This window comes from Chiloscyllium plagiosum, chromosome 42 (genome assembly GCF_004010195.1).
Source record: "Chiloscyllium plagiosum isolate BGI_BamShark_2017 chromosome 42, ASM401019v2, whole genome shotgun sequence".
In the NCBI taxonomy this organism is placed as follows: Eukaryota; Metazoa; Chordata; class Chondrichthyes; order Orectolobiformes; family Hemiscylliidae; genus Chiloscyllium; species Chiloscyllium plagiosum.
The window spans coordinates 7492593-7512277 of NC_057751.1; the positions used below are offsets into that span (position 1 = coordinate 7492593).

General features: G+C 41.8%; 1 protein-coding gene across 2 annotated transcripts in view; it reads right to left on the reverse strand.

Moving 5' to 3' along the window:
- The window catches only part of LOC122543069 (receptor expression-enhancing protein 1-like), a 30959-nt gene that overhangs the window by 8941 nt on the left and 2333 nt on the right, over positions 1-19685 (reverse strand). For both annotated transcript variants that reach the window (XM_043681291.1, XM_043681290.1), the window contains exons 2-4: positions 7319-7391; positions 1062-1138; positions 465-585 (exon numbers count right to left, since the gene is read on the reverse strand). In XM_043681291.1, the coding sequence (XP_043537226.1) occupies positions 465-585; positions 1062-1138; positions 7319-7391 (271 nt within the window). The remainder of the gene's footprint in view (positions 1-464; positions 586-1061; positions 1139-7318; positions 7392-19685) is intronic.

Sequence of the window (19685 nt, forward strand, 5' to 3'; positions counted from 1 at the left end):
TGGAGCTAGAAATTTTTGACAAGGCCTCACAAAGCGTGTCATCTTTCAACTCTCAGAGGCCAAAGACAAAAAAGAGTAATGTGACATTCAAAAGCATGATAACAAAAAACTTGGTTATGTACCAGATTGATTTTGTGAAAATAGCATACTCGAATGTTTCGCAAACCGAGCAATTGCCATGACAGTGACACTGCTTGCTGCAGAAATCACAAGATTTTATCAGCAACACACTCTCTGCTTTAATGAGTCTAACAATTCCATGTGAAACCTTCTAATTTTCAAGTCACAAAAGTTCACATCACAAATGACACACTACTGCAAATACCAACGGTTGATTGATTCCCTTGCTTTCAACTTTTGAACAGCAGTGACCTCAAATTCTTAAGAACATTAAAGTAGGTTCTCAAAAGCTACAGTCCAAAATGACTCTGACAAGGTTTTCAAAGAAACTTCCTTTGGTTTACCTTCTCCTTCGAAGACAGTGTGGGATGAATAAACTTCCTGTACATCATGCTGGCACCCCTGGTGTATGGGGACAAAAGCCAAACAACAAAGGCAATTTTCATTTCATAATAGAAGGGGAACCTGCAGGAGACAGAACTTCACTTCAGTAACAATACAAAAGATAACATACTTGTATGAACAAACTCTTATATCCCACCGGCGTTATAAAATCAGGTCGGCACAGTAGCTCGGTGGTTAGCATTGCGGCCTCACAGCATAAGGGACCCAGCTTCGATTTCTGCCTCAGGCAACTGTCTGTGTGCAGTTTGCACATTCTCCCAGTGTCTGCGTTGGTTTCCTCCCACAGTCCAAAGATGTACAGCTTAGGTGAATTGGCCATGCTAAATTGCCCAGGGTTCATGGTTAGGTTAGGTGCATTAGTCAAGGGTACATGTAGAGTAATCGAGAGGCAAATGGGTCTGGTTGGGATACTCTTCAGAGGGTCGGTGTGGACTTGTGGCTCCACTTTCTCTGGTATCCTACACTCTCCCAATAATGACACAAAAGAAGAACAAATCAATCTCACAATTTTAACATACAAGAACATTTCAACTTACCAGGAAATGAAAATGTCCGTGAAAGTTTCTATGGTCGTGAAGATAGCAAACACAATCCAATACATCATCCATCGGACCTAAGGATAGATCAGACACCCACTGATTGAGATGCCTCACCAACAGAAGACATTAGCACTACTTACCATCAGAGGCCAAGTCCCTAGTTTTTGAAATACATAGTAAAGACTGAACTATAAAGCAGAAGAAATTCTTTTTATTCAATGCTCAGGGAACAAAGATGTCCACAAAGCTCAGTTTCCAAATCAAGTTATAAAATTCAGTTTTGGCTTAATGTGCATGCCACACCTCCTCCCCTCACAAATTGAGCATTAACTAAATCGAAGCAAGTTGCAATTTCAACAACAGCTGTTACTTGAGGGTTTGGCGACATGGAAAATGATAAGATCCAAGTTAAAAGACAAAGTAGCAGTACAGATTACTGGTGATGCTGATGATTACCAGACAATTCAAAAAGATAGACTGTGAAGCAGATAATGTAGCTTTGTTACCAAACAAGAGAACTACTACTGTAGCGAGAACTGACATTAGCACTGGAAACCAAGACATGGAAATAAACAAAGCCAAGGCAAAGTCATCCTCAGTTCGCCATCCACAGGTCCGTGACAGCATCAGGGCAAAGTATGAAACAGAAAATACTGGGGACTGCTAAGAAAACTACAGCAATAACCATGGGTTATTCTCAAGACCAAACAGACTGATTTTATCAAATTGCCAATGGTAGGTTTGAGGAAAGGTTCAGTGAAAACATTACAGCTTGACTCTTGGAGCCAGGTATTTGGAAACCAACCAGCAAACAGACTCTTGTGAATTTGACATGATGAAATTTCTTGTAAAAGAAGGTCTTAGGGACAGTGGTCATCACGTGCCTGAAGTTCAAATTCCATTTGAGGGCAAAAAAATGGCAGTCCCACATATGTTACAGAATTTGACCAAAGTAACTACATCACCATGGAGACATATTTGGCAAGGAAAACTGTAAAAGGAATAAAACTATAAAAGCTGATGAGCAGTAGCAAAACCTTGAACAATATATGTCATGTCATCCAAATAAACTCTATTCAAGAGAGAAACAAAGATTGTAACAGTGTGATAACATCAATGGCTGAACAAAGAATCAGACCATGAAGACACTAAGTTCAGCATACCATACAATAGATGCCCATGGCATGCAAACCATATATGGCAGGTATAGACAATACAAAAGTCCAGTGATTCCCTCAAAGAGTATAAAAGTTGTCATAGTACACTTAGCAGGAAAATCAGGAGGGCAAAAAGGGACAGGACATAGCTTTGTCAAATAGAGTTAAATAGAATCCAAATGGGATTCTACAAATACATTATGCACCAAAGGGAAACTAGACAGAGAATAAAGCCGTTAAAATTCAGTAAGGCCACCTCAGTGTGGAACTGCAGGAGGTCATGAGATACGAAATAAGTATTTTGCATTATCGCTTACTGTGGAGAGGGATATGGAAGAGAGAGGACATGGGAAATAATCAGCAATATCTTAAAAGTTCTGTTGGAAGCTAGGCAAGATGCCAGAAGACAGTCTCTCAAACTTAATTGAGGTTTCTGAAGAAATGGCAAAGATGATTGAATAAGTCAGAGTGGTGGACTTTGTCCATATGGACTTCAGATGATTGAGGACAGCAGAGCAGTGGACGTAATCGATCAGGACTTCACTAAAGTGTTTGACAAGGTTCCTCGTGGTAGATTGGTTAGCAAGGTTAGATCACACAGAATACAGGGAGAACAAGCCATTTAGACACAGAACTGGCTCAAAGGTGGTAGGGGAGGGTTGATTTTCAGACTAGAGGCCTGTGACCAGCAGTGTACCACAAGGAGCCATGCTGGATCCACTGCTTTCTCTCATTTACATAAATGATTTAATGAATGAATGAATATAGGAGGTAAGGTTAATAAGTTTGCAGATGACACCAAAATTAGACGCACGGTCGACAGTGAGGGCGGCGCTCGGAGTGCAGCAGTATCTTGATCAATTAGGCTGATGGGCTGAGGATTGACAGACGGAGTTTAATTTAGGTAAATGTGAGATGTTGCATTTTGGAAAGGCACATCATGGCAAGACTTACAAACTTAATGCTAAGATCCTGGGGAATATCACGGAACAAAATGACCTTGGAGTGTAGGTTGTTAGTTCCAGTGGAGCTACGAAGACAGGAGAGTGAAGGCCACATTTGGTATGCTTGCCTTTATTGGTCAGAGCATTAAGTTGGGAGGTCAGTTTGCAGCTGTACAAGACATTGGTTAGGCCACTTTTGCAATATTCTGCACAATTCTGGGTTCCTTCCTTTCGGAAGCATGTTGTAAAACCTAAACGGGTCCAGAAAATATGTACAAGGATGTTGTCAGGGTTCGACGGTTTGAGGCATAGGGAGAGGTTGAACAGAGTGGGGCTGTTTTCCCTGGAGCAGAGGCGGAGGGGTGATCTTCCAGAGGTTTATACAATCATGAAGGACATGGATAGGGTAAATAAACAAACTGGGGGAATCCAAAACTAGGGAAACAACAGCAGGAAATCCAAAAGCAGAATTTCTGTCCATCTCAGCATGGCTTCAGCAAGGATAAATCACTTGATGAATTTGCTCGAGTTCTTGCAAGATCTAACACACAAAGTGGATGACAGCAATCCTGTATCAGTTGTCAGATCTGAACTTCCAGAGGATTAACATACAAGCTAACATTACATGAGGTCACAGTTCATTTGTTGGCTCCGAGGGAGGACTGGCTGACCAACAGACAATATGAATTGGGATAAACAACTCTTTTTCATATTCGCAACGTAACTGAGTGAAGTGTCACAGGATTCAGTCTGAAGGCCTTGACTATTTACCATGTATATTAGTGACTGAGAATGATAAAAAGGAATTATTATGTTGTCAGGGTTTGAGGTTTTGAGCTATACAAAGAGATTCAATAGGCTGGAGCTGTTTTCCCTGGAGCTTCGAAGCTCAGAGGTGACCTTATTGAGACCTATAAAGTCATGCAGGGCATGGATAGGATAATAGAAATCTTTTGCCTGTGGTGGGGGAGGCCAGAACGAAGAGCATAGGTTGAGAGAGATTGGGAATGCAAACTAAGGAGCAACTTCTTCACACAGAGTATGGTACATGCATGGAATGAGCTGCCAGACTAAGTGGTGGAGGCTCGTACAATTGCGACATTTAAGAGGGATATGGGCTGGGTGCTGGCAAGTGGGACCAGATTAGGTTGGAATATCTGGTCGGCAGGGACAAGTGGACCAAAGGATCTGTTTCCATGCTGTATGACATTCTGACTCTTATAGAAAATTCTACCTTCAACACTTGAGTAGATGCTAAATTAGGTGGTGAAGGGGACAATGAAGAAATAAGACATTTACAAACAGGTGCCATAATTTCACAGATAGAGTCTTTAAAACAATCAACAGACAATCCATTTTGCAGTACACAAGTACTGATGAAAAACGACTGGAGTGACCAAATCAAACGATTGCCAAACAGTCTTTAACACTTAATCTGCTGCCTGCTTACTGGGCATCAGATGGATTGGATCAACAATTACATGACAGAGAATGATTTGTGGACCATTCAGCAAGATGCAGTTTTTGTCAAGGTGTGGTAGATGGCACATGACCAGTTCTGAATGTGTTTTCTGCAGCATTAACTCCAATCTGAAGTTTCTATGCCATTTTCATCTAGACAGACATTGACAACAATTTGGCTTTTGTTTCTTGGATCCAAATGTCTTGGTGGTAATAACTGATTTAGATTTAGCCAAGATTATCACTTAGAATTATTTCCTTGGTAATAATAACCTGAACAAATGAACACCTGATTGTTAAACTATGCAAACGCCTGTTAGCTTCAAAACTCCATTGACCAAATGATTTATTGACCCAAATGATCTTTGTGATAACAACGCCAACATATCCTTTTGCATATGTACAAACCTTCACCCAATAGCTGTAAACCTTTTCAGACGTCAGGTGACCAGGGATGACAATGAAAGCAAGTCAAGTTCAGATCTGACAAATGATACAGTCAGCCTTTATTGCTTTGCATATAATCCAAATACTACTTCAAATAATGCAAAACATCTTATTTCTTCAGATACTGTCTCTTCCTGGGATGAATGGCCACCTTAAACAACAGACAGCCAAAACACAACAAGAATATGCTTATTCCTGCACAACTGAAGCTTCAGTCAAGTGAGGATCAACCACTTGGACTTGAAAACCTGGAATATTCATGGATCTTCTCAGATTTCTGGATGTTACAACAAATCACCTGCAAGCCACAAAATCAGAAGATGCCTGTGAAGGGACACGGATCCATCCAACTCAAACTTAAGAGCACAGAAAATAGGAACAGGATGACATCATTCATGTTTCACAATCTCATCATCCAAATCAGTACCATGTTGCTCCATTCATTCAATATCCTTGGATCCATTTAGCCCAAAAAAAGTATCTCACTCCTTGTTGAAAACAGGCTGCACTTTGGCCTCAAGTCTATATCCAAGCTCACTGCCTGGGTGAAGACATATCACATGCCAGTCCAACATGGCCGACCCCATACACAGACTGCGATCCCTAACGCACGACTCCTGGTCTCGAGCATACTTTCCACATTTACCCTGTCTCGTCCTTTTAGAATTTTACAAGTTTCAATCAGATTCTCCCGATGCTTACAAACTCCAGTAAATATCATGCAAAATCTGTTCCGTCTTCATACATTAGACCCCCCATCCCAAAAATGTGTGTATTAAGACTTTGTTACACTTCCACCATAGCCAGATACTGTTCCTCAGATTTGCTGAGTTAAACTGCACACAATATCCTAGGTGTGGTCTCAGCAAAAGCCCACACAGCTGCAGCAACACATAATGCTCACATCTCCCAGCTCAAGGCCACCATAGAATTTGCATCAACTGCCTGCTGCATCTGAATGCTAACTCTTGATCATTGGAACACAAGGACAGGTCTTTCCTGTTGCATCTCCCCTTTCCCATAAAATTGCCATTGAAATAAAATTCTTCCAGGATAACCTCACATTTATTCACAATAGGCTTTCTCTATCAAGTATCTTACACTTCGTCTCCTCATGTAAATCATTAACTTGTAACTACCTGGGGTCCAAGCATAAATTCATGCCCCATTGGTCTCTGACTGCCACTCCAAGTGATCTACAAACTCCAACTAGTTGTTTCTTGTCACACAGCCATATAGCTACCAACAGGCCCTTTGGCCCACTCACCCATACTAATCAGATAACCTCAAGTGAACTCATCCAATTTTGACTGTGTTTGGCTGACATCCCTCTAAACTTTACCAGTGGTTCTCCCTGTCCAAATGTCTTTGCAATGCTCTAATTCTACTAGCCTCACCACTTCCCTTTAGCATCTTTCCATTAAGACACCATCCTCTGCATGACAATGTTACCCCTCAGTTCCCTTTTGAAATGTTTCCCCTCTCACCTGAAACCTATGTCCTCAACTTTTAGACTCTTATCTTGGGGAAAAAGCTTTGACAATTCACCATACTAGTGCCCTTCATGATTTTATATATCAGTAGGTTATCCCTCAGCCTCCTATGGTCCAGAATAAAATGTATCATCTATGGAGGCTCTTGTTAGAACTCAAACCTTCCAGTCTCTAATGTTTGTGCAAATCATGTTCACACACTTTCCAATTTAACTGCACCTTTTTTGTAGCAGGATGTCAGCCACTTCTCCATTCAAATGATCCCATCATCTTGAATTTTGCATTCCAATATTTTCTTTAACACCTACTCAAAGTCTAAGTAAAACACAACCACTATTTCTCCCTTATAAACTCTTCTGGTCACATTCACAGAAAGTTCCAAGACATTTGTTAAGCGTTATTTTCCTTCCAGAAACACATGCTGACTTTGTCCAATGCCAACACGGTTTATCAAGTAACTGTTTGAAAACAGTCTGTGATGGACTCCACCAATATTGCAACAACCAAGTCTCTTCAACACTCAAAATAGAAAAATACAGTGCAATGGAAATTCAGGTCCAAACCCATGTGAAAAGAACAGCATTCATTTTTCAAGTGCAGTAATCCTTACTCAAATCTCTTCTTCAATCCTTCTTCTAAACTCAGTTGTCTTAGTAACAGTTTCAAGTACAAGATGACCTTAAATGGTTGGAGAACAACTACAATTCAGAGGTATTATACATGCTACAGAACATTAAAAACACAGTACTCACATATTCCTTCACATTTTTTGTCTTCACAGCTTTATAAGATGTATAGGCAGGATACAAAGTACCAAATGTAAGCCTGTTTTGTAAACAAAAAGTAGCAGTTAATTAACACATGGAAGATACCAAATTCACATCAAATTTAGTGCAAGACAACAGTTAACACTTGTACATGACCAGGTGGGTCACTTAACACACACACACGCACACACAATGAAAAGCAGGCTACAGCTCACATGGGTGTCATTCAGAGTTGCAATGATAAAACCAAATTATATCTTGGCTTCAGAAACGTGTTTTTAAAAAAAACACATCTGTAAGGACCACCTCTTTTTTGGACCACGGACTTCAAGTGGGTCAACATTCTGCTCTGAACAAGCGACCGGTCATAAGATTTCTGCAGTTGTAAAAATAAAATCCTGGAGCACATTCAGAGTTTTACTCATGCCTTAATCAAACTATGAGTAAGATTTCCAGACAAATCGGCAACACCCATGCCTGCTCAAGACAATTCTGTCCACAAATAAAACATGACTGGCTTTTCAACTGGCAACACGTGCTCTGTTCAGGAAAGCTCAGCATAAATGGAATACAGGGAGAACTGGCCATTTGGATACAGAAAGTAGAAGACAGAGAGTGGTGGTGGAGGGTTATTTTCCAGATTGGAGGCTTGTGACCATTGGAGTGCCTCAAGGATCAGTGCTGGGTCCACTACTTTTCAACATGTGTATAAATAACTTGGATGTGAACAGAGGAGGTATAGTTCGTAAGTTTGCAGATTTGTGGGCGGCACAGTAGCAAGCACTGCTGCCTCACTGCACCAGAGACCCGGGTTGAAATCCTGCCTCAGGCGACTGACTGTGTGGAGTTTGCACATTCTCCCCGTGTCTACGTGGGTTTCCTCCGGGTGTTCCAGTTTCTTCCCACAGTCCAAAAATGTGCAGGTTAGGTAATTGGCCATGCTAAATTGCCCGTAGTGTTAGGTGAAGGAGTAAATGTAGGGGAATGGGTCTGTGTGGTTGCGCTTCGACGGGTCAGTGTGGACTGATTGAGCCGAAGGGCCTGTTTCCACACTGTAAGTAAGTAAGTAAGTAATGACACCAAAATTGGAGGGTTAGTGAAGAGCGAAGGAGGTTACCTCAGATTACAAGATGATCTTGATCAAATGAGCCAAGGTCTGGGAGTGGCAGATGGAGTCTAATTCAGATAAATGCAAGATGCTGCATTCTGGGAAAGCAAATGTTAGCAGGACTTATACACTTAATGGTAAGATCGTGGCACAGTGGTTAGCACTGCTGCCTCACAGCGCCTGAGACCCGGGTTCAATTCCCGCCTCAGGCGACTGACTGTGTGGAGTTTGCACGTTCTCCCAGTGTCTGCGTGGGTTTCCTCCGGGTGCTCCGGTTTCCTCCCACAGTCCAAAAGATGTGCAGGTCAGGTGAATTGGCCATGCTAAATTGCCCGTAGTGTTAGGTAAGGGGTAAATGTAGGGGTATGGGTGGGTTTCTCTTCGGCGGGTCGGTGTGGACTTGTTGGGCCGAAGGGCCTGTTTCCACACTGTAATGTAATCTAATCTAATCTAGGGAGTGTTGCTGAACGAAGAGACCTTGGCATGCAGGTTCATTGTGCCTTGAAAGTAGAGTTGCATGTAGATAGGGTATTGAAGGCTGCATTTGGTATGCTTTCCTTTATTGGTCAAAGTATTGAGTAGAGGACTTGGGAGGTCATGTTATAGCTGTACAGGACATTTGTTCAGCCATTGTTGGAATATTGCATGCAATTCTGGTCTCCTTCCTATCAGAAAGATGTTTTGAAACTTGAAAGGGTTCAGAAAAGATTGACAAGGATGTTGCCAGGGTTGGAAGATTTGATCTGTAGGGAGAGGTTGAATAGGCTGGGGCTGTTTTTCCTGGAGCAGAGGAGGCTGAGACGTGACCTTATTGAAGTTTATAAAATCATGAGGGGCTTGTATAGGGTAAATAGACAAGGTCTGTGCCCTGCAATGGGGGAAGCCCAGAACTACAGGATGTAGTGGGTGGCACAGTGGCTAGCACTGCTGCCTCACAGCGCCAGAGACCGGGTTCAATTCCCGCCTCAGGCGACTCTCTGTGTGGAGTTTGCACATTCTCCCCGTGTCTGCGTGGGTTTCCTCCGGGTGCTCCGGTTTCCTCCCACAATCCAAAAAAAAAAGTGCAGGTCAGGTGAATTGACCATGCTAAATTGCCCGTAGCGTTAGGTGAAGGGGTAAATATAGGAGAACGGGTCTGGGTGGGTTACGCTTCGGCGGGTCGGTGTGGACTTGTTGGGCCGAAGGGCCTGTTTCCACTCTAAGTAATCTAATCTAATCTAATCTAGGTTTAAGGTGAGAAGGGAAAGATATAAAAAAGAGACCTAAGGGGCAACATTATTACGCAGAGTGTGGTGCATGTCGAGAATGGGCTGCCAGAGGAAGTGGTGGAGGCTAGTACAATGCAACATTTAAAAGGCATTAGGATGGGTATATTAATAAGAAGGGTTTGGAGGAATATAGGCTGGGTGCTGGCAGGTGGGACTAGATTGTGTTGGGATATCTACTCTGCATGGATGAATTGGACTGAAGGGTCTGTTTCCATGTTGTACATCTCTATGACTCTATACTAATCCAAATTTGACCAGTTATGGGACAGGTTACTGCAGCCTTGTGTTTGGACAACACAGTAAGAGATTCAGCCTACTTCTCTCACTCCTGTGAGAAGAACAGAACATTGCCTGTCATTACTTATTTGTCTTCACCTTTTTTGAGCAGCTCTCCCACTTATTGCGCATCCCCACTAAAAGGGAAAACCACCTTCAGAGACACAGAGAGAATGCCCACCAATTCGTGAAAGGTTACATATACCCCCAATCGTGTCATCAGCAAAAAGGTCTGAAGTCTAAGAAAACTCATTGACCGTCAACTGGTGCTTTCAAAAGGTGCTCCCTTCTTGAGCTTGTTTGTGTTTTTATCTTTCTCCATCTGTCATCATATTTGATATATCAAAGACAAATCATATGTGTCTATATCTTTCTCCATCTGCTGGCATGCATCAAATGAGGATTTTTACCTAGTTTCATGATAGATTCACAAAAAATTTTTTTTGGACTTTTGACACTGTCAGCATGATTACAATAAATAGTTGCTTTCTTGTTCATGAAAAAGTAGTGTGCCTAGTTTCTTTCAAACTTGAAATGGATATCTGGATAGAAATGGGCAAAGGCTTGTTTTCATTCAAATATTGACACTTGAGACTACTCTGGGAACATAAGAATTTCTTTGTTGGGTTAATGTGTGAGAACACATATTTACCATTTTCACTGATGGCTGCATACAGGTTCAGCAACGAACCTATTCTTGCATCCTCAATTACAGGATCTCAAATTTCTCTGAATGAATATGAAAAATGATGACTGAATTGACAACGCAGAGCAAGGCATCAGATTTGCAGATCTTATATCACTCAAAGTATAATTAAATATTGAGCAGCTACTTGAGCAGGTATGTGACGTTTCCTGCAGTCTGGTCAAGTTTTGGAGGTTTATCACTCCTGACTGTTGCAACAAATCCAAAAGATTTTTTCAACAGGAAATAAAAGAGCTCAAAAGTGAACCAACATTTTGTTGTTGCACTGAAATTATGACTGTTCAAAACAAGCAGCATTTGAAATATGCCTTCAGTTGCAGGTGAAGCAGCATTCCTCCAGTTACTTCCCAACCAAGGTCAAACCAAAAAAAACTAGGAGAACTGGCCACTCGCCTTGGACTGTACAAGTGTTTTATTAAAGAAAAAACTTAAAAACCTTTTACAAGTCGATATTTTTAGACACATCAGAACCTCTGCCTTTATGACCCCTCCAAGAAAAAAGGACAGAATAACCATGCTGAAGGAAGAGAATCATCACAAGGTCAGACTTTTTCCAATAGGAAGTGAAGTATAAGAGCACAGCAGCATTCCACAGAATTCCTACAGTGTGGAAACAGGCCATTCGGCCCAACGAGTCCACACAGACTCTCCAGGAAGCATTCCACACAGACTCACCCCCGACTTTCTATAACTCTGCATTCCCCATGGCTAATCCACCTGGTCTACACATCTCTGGACAATATGGGCAATTTAGGATGGTTAATCCAACGAAGCTGCACATCTTTGGATTGTGCAAGAAAACCGGAGCATCTGGACTAAACGCAAACAAACATGGAAAGATTGGTGCCAATCTGTGTGGAGTTTGCACAGACACGGAAATTGAACCCGGATCCCTGGCGGCAAGGCAGCAGTGCTTATCACTAAGCCACCTGTATTCGTATATTTTAAAAATGGACCTCTGCCTGCAAGATGATAGTATGCACAGTTGCCTCTGCTCCTTCCCATTGCCTGCCAAATCCTACTTCTCAGCCCACTTATCTTGCGATCTGAAAGTTACTTGCACTGAATCAGCCATGCAGCAGCCCTAATATTCTGGACTGTTGCAGCTCCTTCAGAATTCCTTTTGGCGTATCAGTCAGCCACCTATTTCTGTAGAAACAGAAGGCATGACAATCATTTCCTTACAAATCAATGCTGTGACCTTAGTGCTTTCTGCAGTCTCCCAAACTCAACCACACCCAAAACTTTATGTTTGCACTCAGACTTGTTTTTCTGACTTAACACACCAGACAACTGTCCTAACACGTAGAACACGAGACATTACACATGATCTTATGTGCTGTTTTTATAACTATGATGAACAGGAGTGCTCAGCTCTCAGAGTCTGTTCCACAATTCAAAGCTGACCGCCATATTACCTCCACTTGAGGATATGAAATCCAAATACAGGTTGAAGCAATTAGTTGCTGTCAAGAACTACCACTTAATACATACTCTTACAAACTTAGGTGGCAGTAAAATGGCTTCTTAACGCAAGTATGACGACAAAATGGCTTCCAGGCTGCAAATTGACAATTCTACTTAAAGCTGCATAAAATGGCTTTTCAGCCTGCTAAAGGTGCATAATTGACTAACCACAGTCTGCTTCTACAGAGATTAGCAGACAATGCTTCCTTTCCAGCATAGAAATAATGAGACTAGATAAGACATTACTGGCCATCCGAACTGACCTTCAAGTGCAAATGCAAAGACTACATTTGTGAGATAAGAATAGCGTCAATGTTGGAAAACAAAGTTGGCTCCCAGGAAATTTCATTGGCTGAGTGGCTGTCAATAAAATCATTGTTAATTAATTGGTAATTATGTACGATTATGGCCTGTACCTCTCTGTAAAAGGGTAAAAATGTTTTGGTTTTAAGCCATGTGCGCAGCTCCCCTGAGAAACACTGAAGTGTTTAACCTCTGTTTCTGGATGATCTGTGCCCGGTTGTGTGTGAAATAAAGTGTGGCATCTTAAAGAACCAGACTGATTGTGAGTGTTTAATGGCTGATCGCATATCAGACACACCCCGGCAGGGGTTGAGACCTTCAGACTCATTTTTGGGTTCGAATCTTGGATATATCCCTGGTGTGCAAAATATAACAAATTTCAAACTCTGCTTTGAGGAATGCAGCTAGTTAACTGTGCTCCAAATTGAATCCTGGCTTCATTCACAATTGATAGAATTTGGACAGCTCACCAACTGCACATATTTGAGATATAACTCCGGTTCTGATTCTTACTCAGAGGTAGCTTTGATTCATCTTGATGAAACTGAAAATGCTCCCAGTGACTGAAATGGAAGCTCATTTGCAATGTGTTTCCCTCCTGTCTACCGAGGTCCTCGGAGGTTATCAGGAGGCCCAAGTCACTTCTCTCAAACTGACTTCCATTCATTTGACAACCACACAACTTATCCTCAATGTTGTCCGATATCGTTACATATCCTGCACTCAGCTCACTTCCTCTCCTTATCAAACTGCCCTTAATGAAAGCACTTCCATTTGGGGAAGTTTCCTGTCCTGTTCCTGCATCTTTACCTCTGGTAACCCATAACAATCTAACCTTAACCTCCACACTCTGACGGGCGTGCTGACCCTGACCGGAAATACCCATAAGCGCAGCATTTGTTTTCATATGACACGAAATTCACCTCTATGTTATCACCACCTGTCTCAAACCTTCATATCGGACAGGCAGTCTGATAATTCAGTACACTTATTAAACACAAATTTCCCCCAATAACTGGCAACACTTAAGCTGTCATCTTTGATTTCTGCTCCAAACTCCATTCTTCAAAGATCTTAGTCCATTCTCCTCCCTGCCAAAGCAAACTAAGCCATCCCTTTGACTAACTCAGTATGTGACAATGCGACTCTTTAACAAGGTTACATTGTCCTTGGTTCTTTTCAGACCTGTCTGAAAGATACAGGTGCCTAGTTTTGATGGGTTTTAGGGCCAATTTGATTATGGCAAACAGATACTGCCTCAAGGAAAAGGCTTTCAGGTTTTAAAAAAAAAACACTCGCACAACCAAAGAAGAGTGGCTAGTTCTCCTAGCTCAGCTTTTCCTCTAGTTTGGTTTAGGAGAAAGTGAGGAATGCAGATGCTGAAGATCAGAGTCGAGAGTGTGTTACTGGGAAAGCACAGCAGGCCAGACAACATCTGAAGAGCAAGAGATCAACGTTTCGGGCATAAGCCTTCATCAGGAAAGAGGCTTGTGGGCCGGGGCTGAGAGATGAATGGGAGGGGGTGGTTACCGAAGAAAGTGATAGGTGGATGAGGGTGAGAGAGAATGTGGCAGGTCAGAGGGGGGAGTGATGGACAGGTCTGGAAGGCAGTGCTGAGTTAGAGGCTTGGGAACTGGGATAACGTGGGGGAGGGGGGAGTGGAATGAGACAGCTGTAGAAACCCATATTTATCCAGTGTGGTTGCAGGGTCCCAAGGGGGAATATGAAGCGTTCTTCCTCCAGGGCGTCCACCACCTCCAAACAAACCCCAAAGGTATATTTCCCTCCCTACCCCTATCAGTATTCCAGAGAGACTATTCCCACCGTGAGTCCCTCATCACGTCCACGACCACACATCCCCCCCTCAACAGCCCACACCAGACTCCTGGCACCATTCCTTGCCAACGCAGTAAGTGTAAAACCTGCGCCCACACACTCCCCTCATCTCTGTCCAAGGCCCCATGGGAGCCTTGCACATTTGACATAAGTTTACCTATACATCTACCAATGTCATCTACTGCATCGATTGCACCTGGGGAGACAGGATGGCTTCTTGCAGACCGTTTCAGAAAACATCTCTGGGACACTTGCACCAACCAAGCCCATGGCTGAACACATCAACTCCCCCTCCCACTCAGTCAAGGACATGAAGATCCTGCACCTCCTCCATCGCCAAACTGTTAGCATCCAAGGCCTGGATGAAGGATGCCTCATGTTCCGCCTTGGGACCCTACAACCACATGAGATAAAAGTGAATTTCAACAGCTTCCTACTTTTCCCTCCCATCATATTTATCCAGTCCCAAGCCTCAGACTCGGCACCGCCCTCTGGATATGTCCAACACTCCCCCCTCTGACCTACCACCTTCTCCTTCACCTTCATCCACCTACCGCTTTCTCAGGTACCCACCCCACACCACCTCCCTTTTATCTCTCAGCCCCGGCCTACAAGCCTCATTCGTGATGAAGGCCTTATGCCCAAAAAGTCGATTCTCCTGCTTCTCGGACATTGCCTGACCTGCTGTGCTTTCCCAGCATCACACTCTTGACTCTTCTTTAGTTGGTTATGGCCTTATCAGTCTGGATGCTCACAGCAAGCAGTTTTTTTTCAGGCCGCTGGTCAAAGAAACAGTGACACGGAAGAAGGTGTTCTATGCTGAATCTCTCTGCCATCTCTCTCTCTCCAGTAAGACAGTGTTTGATTTTACCTTTTTTGCCAAGGGTTGTTCACGGGGATTGTTGCAAGAATTTGGAACAGGAGCATTAAGTTGGTATAATGTGTCGGGTTTTCGGATAAATTATTCTATATTCTGTTCCCTTGTGTTTCATTCAGTACTCTAAATAAATACTGTTTTGTTTAAAACAGAGGGATTTTGACCAACTGCATGACTCTTGGAATCTGCACTTTTCATGTGCTCAAATCAACTAGAAATGTTAGGGTCTGGGCTACCTTCTTGAAATGTTTTGATGCCAGTATTTGACCCTAACCTCATTTGTACGACAACTTAGCTGGGTTTTTGTCTGATGCTGTGGGACAGTAGTACTAACCACTGAGCCATGCAACGATCTCCCCCCACGCCACATGTCCTTATCCCCAGCAGGGATACAAATCTTTGTACATTCTTGCACTGCAGAGTTTCCTGTCAAATTAGCTTTTAGGAGGAAAAGTTGAGAGCATACAGGAATTCCAACAGCATCTTTTAGGGAACAAATGATTATATTCACTTTGCTATTAATGCTTTACAATATCTATTGCTTGCAACTTGTAGGTCCGTAATAGAAGTGATGGACATTACATTGTATTGATGATTATCCTGACTTCTGGATGCAGCAAAACAAGGATAGTTGATCATCGCATGGAAGTACTTTTGCAAACACTACGCTGGGAGAAAATGACCAGCTGTTTGAGCACACGTGACTGTTAGAAAGAAAAGCCAGCACGATTGTTCAATCCAATTGCATTTGATGAACTTATTTGGGTCGATGAAGAGATAGCTAGTGATCTGAAGCATACACATTTCTTTTCCATGTCAACAAAGGACAATGTGTGATAAGGAGAGCAGGCGACTTTCGTGAAACACACAAGATTCTGAAATCAAGGCATTACCTGACTAAATGTTTGCCCAGTTATGATAAAGATGAGCAGGAATTTCTTCCAAAGGCAGTGAATCTGTAAATTAGTTGACTTCAGAGAGCCACAGAGCTGTGCAGCAAAGTGTATTCAAGGCAGCTGCAGACAGGTTTTTAAAAATCTCGAAAAAAAACCAAGGATTATTGGGAACACAGCAGAATGGAATAGAGGACGATCAGGTCAACCTGGTCTCACTCAACAGCAATGAAGACACAAGGGGCAAATTCCAGGCTTCTACATCTAAAGTTTTCAGTGTCTGATGAATAGGATTTTTTAAAAATCAACTCCAACAGTGCCTTCAACTGTCCAAAAGTAAACCAGGTTTGCATTCAATCTCTCCATTCAAGATAGAAGCTTCATTGATCATATCAAAATTGAAATTTAACTGTTGTTAACAGCCACTTGATTCATTCATTTGTTAGAATTTAAGAGAATTTAGTTTTATGATTAGAATTCATTGGTATTCAAAAACCTTAAACTATTTTCAAGGCTGTACACAAGTCAGCCCCGCATTCAGGGCATTTTATTTACTTTGCATATTCTGGACTTCGAATTAAGGGTACTTCAAATCTTGGAGATTTCTAAGACTATATTATAAATTTTACTTTGGCATCATTGTCACTCGATCACAATCCTGAAATTCCCTCTGTAAGGGCCTATCGGTCAACTTCCAGTGCACGGCCTGCAGCTTTCAACACCAACTTCTCAAGGAGAATGAGGGGGGCAATAAAGGCTAGCCAACCAATGCCTCCCATGTGTGCACAAAACAGATTTTTTTTTGTTTTTTTTATTACAGTCTATTCAGTAACCAACACTGCCAGTCAGTCAGCTAAGATTTTTTTTTAAACAGTTCTCACTGGTCAGAGCAGTGAAGGATTTGAAAATATCATTCAGTGATCTCCTCATGCTCTCAAAGCCTTGGTGCCATTCAGCCTTCTAACTTTGGCTAATTTTCTTCTGACCAAGCCTTCATTCACCATATTAATATGTCTGCCTGTCCTTTATGGCAGTTCTTCAGTGATTGTTTTGTACAGTGCTCTGGAATGTTTATGTGGTTAAGACAGCTATATAAATAAGCCTTGTTTTAATGTTATTTCTGTTTAAAAGTCGATTGACTTCAAATGCACCAAAGTCAGTCAATTCATTTCAGCTACTCAAGAGAGTGGAAGTTTGTGCCACAGCTCGGAAGATGCAAAGCATGCGGTTGTGAAAAAAAACAAGAATTATACTAGCGTGGGTTATTGTTGAGATCAACTTTTAAGTTACCTTTCCAATTGGATCAATTTGGCTCTTGAACAAGGAAACCAACAGTTGGACCATGAATCATCTTCAAATATCACTAATAGTCTTCCAAACATGCTGAACTTAAAAGTCTCCATCTTCTTGCAGTTGACAGACAGTGTGCAAACTTTGAACAATCCAAAGGCCAATGAGGAAGTGAAGGAAGGAGATGGGGGGGGGGGGGGGGAGAGCAGCAAAGTGCTCAAATACCAGTGGATGTCCCTCTGCCTGTGCATGGGTCTACCTCTTTTGTTTGGTATATTGGGAGCAGAAAATGAGGCAGGCAGGTATCAATGAAATACCTGCATTGCCAAATGTAGTCTGAGACTCGGAGACAGAAGCCCATCAGTTCGTTGTAATTGTTAGAATTGACAGGAAGACTAAGAGGCAGTTGTTGCCACAGAAAAGCCACTTCACAGCAGACACTGTTGCTGAATGTGATTTGAATCTTGTCCAATCATTTAGGACCAGATTTACAGGATAAATCTTACAAATGTATGTCACTTGGACTTCATGAAGCAAGGCTGACATTCAGACTGAGAAACAGGGTTGGATGAGAAACAAAAACAATTTGCTGGACAGTTCAGCAGCAAAATCAAAATTAATATTTTGTGTCGAGTGACCCATCCTCAGAACACACTGCATTGAATGATAGGGTGTTTTACTAAAGACATGCCAAATGTGATAGTGGTGATTTATTTGCCAATGTTGGTACTGGCAAATGGTATTATCATGAGAAATAAAGGGTGGAATGTAGGTTATGCATATTTTAATAGTGAGCAAGAGCACTTCAGAGCAGTGTTTAGATAGCTCATGATCACATCGTCAGAGTTAAAATAGCTTAAATGCCAAATGTGTAGCTCAGCTTGAGCCAGTGCAAGGGAGCAGAACAAAAAAAAAAGGTATGCAACTGCATCACTATTGGATGCAAAACACAGTAGCTTGGGTCTGATAAGTATTTGCTTTGAGAAACTTAAAAACTGAGTGTTGAACAAAGCAGAGTTACAAATCAGATGGTGTGAGGGCCAACAGAAATGGTGACGCTGAATTCACGGTGCGTAAACTGAGTGTAGAATTTGATGTACTTTTTAATTTAATTGCAAAGATGAGATTAAGGGAGTTCAGGATATATCATTTGAAGGATGCCATGTTTCTTGCTACAATGGTCATACAATTGAGGACAGTTGAACAAATAAGGCTGAGATTATATGTTGCCTTTCACAAATATTCAGGAATGCTTTCCAATCTTTTGAAATAAACATTAATAATAACAGTTGCTATTCATTGGCTTGGCCATTTGAACTGTACTTATCCCATCACCCTCCAGAAGTCATGGTGTTTCAAAGCTGGTGTTTGCAACCTGGATGTGGTAGGTTATGTCATGTAATTGATCATACAGTCAACTGGAGAAGCAAATTTATCTTCTCCCATATTTCCACTGACTTCTTACAATGCAAACATTTCAAGCTTGGCATGTGCACACACCAAGTTAAGCATATAATTAGCTTGCTAGGTGGAGTTCTATATTTGGAATGAGCAAACTATTTAAACTGGGCTTCACAAACTTTTAACTAAGCACTATCTGCAGTATGTTTGGGGTGTAAAGTCTGGTCTCATGGCAGTGTTGCGGGAATATTATTAACTAAGTGACTAGGCTGACATGTTTTGGAGTTCATCAAGTTTGTTGACTGTAGGATTGCTTATCTTGCATTCGTGCTTAGGGATCCATATTCTGACATGTTAAGAATAATAGCTCCAAGTTTTGTTCCATCTGCTGTCAAACCAACAGAACATCATGCAGGAAAGGAGAGAGACACAACAGTCAATTCACTGTTATTTAGTCCCTTCATTTGTCTCAGTTAAAAATGGACTGAGTCCCATGTTGTTGACAATTTTATTACACAGAAAAAGGAGTTAAAATTGCAGTTTAAGGTGAGCAAGACACTTATTAATGGTGGAGATTCTTAGTTTGCAAATGTGCACTTAAGACATTTTGGAGAATACGGTGGTATGTTTATCCAGCTGACAGTTCTGAAGGTTATTGTATCATGTTCAAACCATTTGCATCGTGCATCAAACTCTAACAATGACTTGGTGATCAACAGTAAACCACACAAGGTACTTCACAGGAGCTTTGTAAATCCATGTCAGAAAATATTTGGTCAGATGGTGAAATGTTTTATCTAAGAGAACTTAGAGGATTTCTTCAAGACATGGGGGTATTCTTGAGTTTAGTGTTTCCACCAATCGTAGGCAATGCTTGTTCAAATGACCGAACTCTGATTTAGAAGACAGTTGACATTCTGCAGGGTT